The sequence below is a fragment of the Pezoporus flaviventris genome, unplaced genomic scaffold, assembly GCF_033815535.1.
Source record: "Pezoporus flaviventris isolate CSIRO_AGI_PZ_B2104156 unplaced genomic scaffold, CSIRO_AGI_Pfla_v1 ptg000583l, whole genome shotgun sequence".
Taxonomy (NCBI): domain Eukaryota; kingdom Metazoa; phylum Chordata; class Aves; order Psittaciformes; family Psittacidae; genus Pezoporus; species Pezoporus flaviventris.
Window position 1 is genome coordinate 58,248 of NW_026893130.1, and position 6,695 is coordinate 64,942.

General features: G+C 56.5%; 1 protein-coding gene across 1 annotated transcript; it reads right to left on the reverse strand.

Moving 5' to 3' along the window:
* Nucleotides 1–2,810: 2,810 nt before the first annotated feature.
* On the reverse strand, nt 2,811–6,695 carry LOC133264055 (natterin-3-like). Its single transcript, XM_061443956.1, has 4 exons — nt 6,640–6,695; nt 5,565–5,614; nt 5,292–5,370; nt 2,811–3,796 (listed from the first exon to the last, which is right to left on the reverse strand). The coding sequence occupies exons 2-4, from the start codon at nt 5,577–5,579 to the stop codon at nt 2,811–2,813; spliced, it is 1,080 nt and encodes a 359-aa protein (XP_061299940.1). The 5' UTR covers nt 5,580–5,614; nt 6,640–6,695.

The following is a 6,695-nucleotide window of genomic DNA, read 5'->3' on the forward strand; positions in this document are numbered from 1 at the left end:
TTGGGATAAGGGATTCCCTAAGGAATGAATGGCACATCATTCCCAAATCCCTTTCCATGAGGCCTTTGGGATAAGGGATTCCCTAAGGAATGAATGGCACATCATTCCCAAAGCATCCTCATCCCTTTCCATAAGAGGAGGGGGGTTAAAGCTGGAGGGCAATGGGATGTGGGGATGGGATGGGATGATGAGGACATGGGGATGTGGGGCTGGGGATACAGGGATGGGACATGGGGATGGGATGGGATGGGATGGGGATGTGGGGATGGGATGGGATGATGAGGACATGGGAATGTGGGGATGGGGATACAGGGATGGGACATAGGGATGGGATGGGATGGGATGGGATGGGATGGGATGGGATGGGATGGGATGATGTGGGGATGGGGATGTGGGGATGGGGATGTGATGATGGGGACATGGAGATGTGGGGATGGGGATACAGGGATGGGACATGGGGATGGGATGGGATGGGATGGGGATGTGAGGATGGGATGGGATGATGAGGACATGGGAATGTGGGGATGGGGATACAGGGATGGGACATGGGGATAGGATGGGATGGGATGGGATGATGTGGGGATGGGGATGTGGGGATGGGGATACAGGGATGGGACATGGGGATGGGATGGGGATGTGGGGATGGGGATGTGATGATGGGGACATGGAGATGTGGGGATGGGGATACAGGGATGGGACATAGGGATGGGATGGGATGGGATGATGTGGGGATGGGGATGTGGGGATGGGATGGGATGATGAGGACATGGGGATGTGGGGATGTGATGATGGAGACATGGGGATGTGGGGTTCGGGATGTGGGGATGGGACATAAGGGTGGGAATGGGACATGGGGATGGGATGTGATGATGAGGACATGGAGATGGGGATGTGGGGATGAGGTGTGATGATGGAGACATGGGGATGTGGGGATGAGGATGTGGCAATGGGACGTGATGATGGGGATGTGGGGCTGGGACGTGGGGATGGAATGGCTGGATGGAGCCTTGGCTAACATGGTCCAATGGGAGATGTCCCTGCCCATGGAACTGGATCATCTTAAAGTCCTTCCCAAGCCAACCCATCCTATGATCCTATGGGACATGGGGATATGGGGATGTGGGGATGAGACGTGGCCACAGAGCAGGGACACAGAGCCACCCCCCCACCCCATTTCCCAACCATTCCCAGCTCTCAAATGTGCCATTTTGGGGCTAAATCCACCCAGTTTGGGGCTAAATCTACCCATTCTGGGGCTAAACCCATGCATTTTGGGGGCTAATCCCACCCATTTTGGGGGTAACCTAAATCCCCCCCCCGGCATTCCCAGCACTGGGATATGGACCACCAGCACCCGGAGGTGATGCCACCACCTCCATGTGGATGCCCCCTCCCTCCACCATCACCTCTTGGGGTGGGAAGTGTCCATGGGGGTGGGAAAGAGCCCTCTAGGGCGTTTTTGGGTGGAAAACCACCCAATTTGGGCCCTTTTTCGGGTTCCTGAGCTGGTGCTGCCCACTTTTTAAAGACAAGAAAGGTTTTGATGAAAATAGGAAGTTTTAGGGGGGGTCTTCATTGTCGGAATGGGGAGAAGAAGATTCCAAAATGAAAACACAACATTTGGGTTCATTTTGGGTTCTAGATGGAAAAGAATCCATAGAGACGAAGCCCTCAGCACCACAGCTCAATGGTGGCTCTGCTATAATAACCCTAACCATAAACGTAAGCCTAAACCTAAATCAAACTCACAACACAAAACATAACCCATAACCATAAGCCTAAACATAAACCCAACCCTAACCCTAACCCTAACACTAAAACTAACATTAACCCTAAACCTAAACCCTAAACCTACCCTAACCCTAACCCTAACAAAACCCTAACACTACCCCTAACCCTAACCCTAACCCTAACCCTAACCCTACCCTAATGCAACCCTAACCCAAAACTAACCCAACCCTAAAAGTGACCCTACCTAAACCCTAACCCTAACCCTACCCTAAAACTAACCTTATCCGTACCCCTACCCCTAAACCTACCCCTACCCTTAATCCTACCCCTAACCCTACCCTAACCCTAACCATACCGTAACCCTAATCCTAACCCTACCCCTACCCCTAACCCTAAAACTAACCCTACCCTAACCCTAACCCTAACCCTACCCCTAACCCTAACCCTACCCCTAAAACTACCCCTACCCTACCCCTAACCCTACCCTAACCCTAACCCCAACCCTAACCCCAACCCTAACACTACCCCTAACCCTACCCCTAACACTACCTCAACCCTAACCCTAACCCTAACCCCAACCCTAACCCAACCCCTAAACCGAACCCTAACCCTAACCCTAACCCTAACCCTACCCGTAACCCTACCCCTAACCCTACCACTAACACTACCCCTACCCCTAACCCTAACCCTACCCCTAACCCGAACCCTAACCCTAACCCTAACCCTACCCCAACCCTAACCCCAACCCTACCCCTAACCCTACCCCTACCCCTACCCCTACCCCTACCCTACCCCTAACCCTAACCCTACCCCTACCCCTAACCCTACCCCTAACACTACCCCAACCCTAACCCCAACCCTAACCCTACCCCTACCCTACCCCTATCCCTAACCCCAACCCTAACCCCAACCCTACCCCTAACCCAACCCTACCCCTAACCCTACCCCTACCCCTACCCCTAACCCTACCCCTAACCCTAACCCTACCCCTACCCCTACCCCTAACCCTACCCCTAACCCTAACCCTACCCCTAACCCTACCCCTAACCCTACCCTAACCCTACCCTAACCCTAACAGCTCACACTTGACACGGGCCCACCCCTTCCATGGGCCAACAGGGCCCGAAGCTGGGCCTGACCCCCAGCACCACCCGCACCCGCGCCCATCCGCCTGCGGCCCCTCCGTGCCGGCGCCCATCCCCGTAGCCTCGCGTCACGCGGGCGGCGAAGGGCACGCGGGCGTCCACGCGGCGCCCGACCAACGCCGCGGCGCAGGCGCTTCCCGCTGCCACCTCCCGCTCCGTCGCGTCCCTATGGAGCACGTATTCCATGGTGCTGGCTCCCCCCACCCACGGCACGGCGCCCACGGCGCCCGCCTCCCACCCGCTCCCGTTGAAGAGCAACGGGGCTGCTTCGAGCGTCCCGCGGAGCCCGGCGAAGAAGTTGGGCCTCAAGACCCAATCGTGCTCCACTTCCAAGACCGCTTCCATGGGGATGCGCCGGAGTTGGGGGGCGCAGCCGCGGTTCCGCACCGTGGCGCTGCTCAAGGTGACGTCCTCCGCGCTCAGCACCGCTCCGCTCGTGTTATAGACCACGTCGGCGACGGTGACGTTGGACGGGCCCTTCTTGACGGCCAACACTTGGTACCACTTGAACCACAGCTCCTCCCCGTCCAGCACCACGAAGGCCGCGCGCTGCTCCTTCACCACCTTGCCCAAGCCATAGGAGGTCCTGGCCACGAAGATGTCGTCGTGGGGGCAGCTCTCGACGGCGCCCTCCGGAACGGCCCCGAAGGACGCGTTGACCCATTGGAGGTCCTCAAGGCCGCCGGCGTTGACCAAGAGCTTGAAGGCTTGGGCGCGATGCTCGCGCTCGGCGAAGGGGAAGAAGCAAAAGGGGCCCCGGGAGGGGACGTAGGCGCCGGTGTGGCAGCTGAGAGCGGAGCAGACGAATTCCAGGCGCTGGGAATGGGAGTTCCAGTTGGAGACGGCGTCCGGGGGGAGGCGGCCTTGGAAGGGCACCCATTGCAGGGGGGAAGGGGGGTCCTCCGGGAGCCAAGGGGTGGCTATAGGGGGGGAAAAGGGGTGTGGGGCGGGGTGGGTGAGGAGGGGGGCCCAATGGATGGAGCTGCGTTGGAGCGGGTTCATCCCAATGGATGGAGCTGCGTTGGAGCGGGTTCATCCCAATGGATGGAGCCGCGTTGGAGCGGGTTCATCCCAATGGATGGACCCACATAGGAGCAGGTTCATCCCAATGGATGGAGCTGCGTTGGAGCGGGTTCATCCCTATGGATGGACCCACATAGGAGCAGGTTCATCCCAATGGATGGACCCCCACAGGAGCAAGTTCATCCCAACGGATGGACCCACATAGGAGCAGGTTCATCCCAATGGATGGACCCACATTGGATCAGGTTCATCCCAATGGATGGACCCACATTGGACCAGGTTCATCCCAATGGATGGACCCACATTGGACCAGGTTCATCCCAATGGATGGACCCACACAGGAGCAGGTTCATCCCAATGGATGGACCCCCATTGGAGCAGGTTCATCCCAATGGATGGACCCACATTGGATGGACCCCCATTGGACCAGGTTCATCCCAATGGATGGACCCACATAGGAGCAAGTTCATCCCAATTAATGGACCCCCACAGGAGCAGATTCATCCCAATGGATGGACCCACATTGGATGGACCCCCATTGGACCAGGTTCATCCCAATGGATGGAGCCCCATTGGACCAGCTTCATCCCAATGGATGGAGCCCCATCGGACCAGCTTCATCCCAATGGATGGAGCCCAATGGATGGACCCCCATTGGACCAGCTTCATCCCAATGGGTGGACCCCCATCGGACCAGCTTCATCCCAATGGATGGAGCCCAATGGATGGACCCCCATTGGACCAGCTTCATCCCAATGGATGGAGCCCCATCGGACCAGCTTCATCCCAATGGATGGACCCCCATCGGACCAGCTTCATCCCAATGGATGGACCCCCTTTGGACCAGCTTCATCCCAATGGGTGGACCCCCATTGGACCAGCTTCATCCCAATGGATGGACCCCCATTGGACCAGCTTCATCCCAATGGGTGGACCCCCATTGGACCAGGTTCATCCCAATGGGTGGACCCCCATTGGACCAGCTTCATCCCAATGGATGGACCCCCATTGGACCAGCTTCATCCCAATGGATGGAGCCCCATCGGACCAGCTTCATCCCAATGGATGGAGCCCAATGGATGGACCCCCATTGGACCAGGTTCATCCCAATGGATGGACCCCCATCGGACCAGCTTCATCCCAATGGATGGACCCCCATCGGACCAGGTTCATCCCAATGGATGGACCCCCATTGGACCAGCTTCATCCCAATGGATGGACCCCCATCGGACCAGCTTCATCCCAATGGATGGACCCCCATTGGACCAGCTTCATCCCAATGGATGGACCCCCATCGGACCAGCTTCATCCCAATGGATGGAGCCCCATTGGACCAGCTTCATCCCAACGCCGCATCCCTATGGACCAAACCCCACCAGGACCCGGACTCACCCCGGCGCCGCCGAATTCCCATCGCTCCCATTGGAGCCATTCCAGGCCCTCGGAGGAGGAAGAAGAGGAGGAGGAAGAGCTGTGGGGAACCAAAGATGGGGGGGGGGGGTCAGCTCCGGGCTTGGATCCCAACATCCCATTGTCCGGATGCATTGACCCAGTTCAATTGCTCCCAACCCCTTTCTTATCCATGGATCAGATGGATTTGATCCCGCTTTTCCCTATGGAATGCTCATAAATCCCATACCCCCCCCCCAAAAAGAGGTGCTGTACCTCGAGCATCCGCATCCCAACGGCCAATTCCAGAGCTTGGGATTGAAGAGCTGCAATGGGATTGAGATCCAGATGAATTGGGGCAGCTCTGTGGCCTCATCCCATTCCCATCCCAACGCCTCCCCCCATCATTCCCAACCATTCCTGGCTCCCGAATGTGCCATTTTGGAGGCTAAAAGCGCCCGTTTTGGGGCTAAATCAACCAGTTTTGGGGCTAAATCCACCCGTTTTGGGGCTAAATCCACCCATTTTGGGGCTAAATCCACCCGTTTTGGGGCTAAATCCACCCGTTTTGGGGCTAAATCAACCCGTTTTGGGGCTAAATCCACCTGTTTTGGGGCTAAATCAACCCGTTTTGGGGCTAAATCCACCTGTTTTGGGGCTAAATCAACCCGTTTTGGGGCTAAATCCACCTGTTTTGGGGCTAAATCCACCCGTTTTGGGGCTAAATCCACCCGTTTTGGGGCTAAATCAGCCCGTTTTGGGGTTAAATCCACACATTTTGGGGCTAAATCCACCCGTTTTGGGGCTAAATCCACCTGTTTTGGGGCTAAATCCACCCGTTTTGGGGCTAAATCCACCCGTTTTGGGGCTAAATCCACCCGGTTTGGGGTTAAATCCACCCGTTTTGGGGCTAAATCCACCCATTTTGGGGCTAAATCCACCCGTTTTGGGGCTAAATCCACCCGTTTTGGGGCTAAATCCACCCATTTTGGGGCTAAATCCACCCGTTTTGGGGCTAAATCCACCCGTTTTGGGGCTAAATCCACCCATTTTGGGGCTAAATCCACCTGTTTTGGGGCTAAATCCACCCATTTTGGGGCTAAATCCACCTGTTTGGGGGTTAAATCCACCCCTTTTGGGGCTACATCCACCCGTTTTGGGGCTAAATCCACCTGTTTTGGGGCTAAATCCACCTGTTTTGGGGCTAAATCCACCCGTTTTGGGGCTAAATCCACCTGTTTTGGGGCTAAATCAACCCGTTTTGGGGCTAAATCCACCCGTTTTGGGGCTAAATCCACCCCTTTTGGGGTCAACCGAAAGCCCACGGTATTCCCGGCGTTCCCAAGCTCACCTCAGCTCCCCCTGGGATGGAATTCCCGTTTTTTTTTGGCTGGTTTTTGGCCCTTT

Bases quoted from the DNA above. Each gene is read 5' to 3' on its own strand.
- LOC133264055 (XM_061443956.1), bottom strand. The intron at 3,797-5,291 runs GTGAGTCCGGGT...CCCCCCCTATAG, and splicing joins GGGAATTCGGCGGCGCCGGG to CCACCCCTTGGCTCCCGGAG.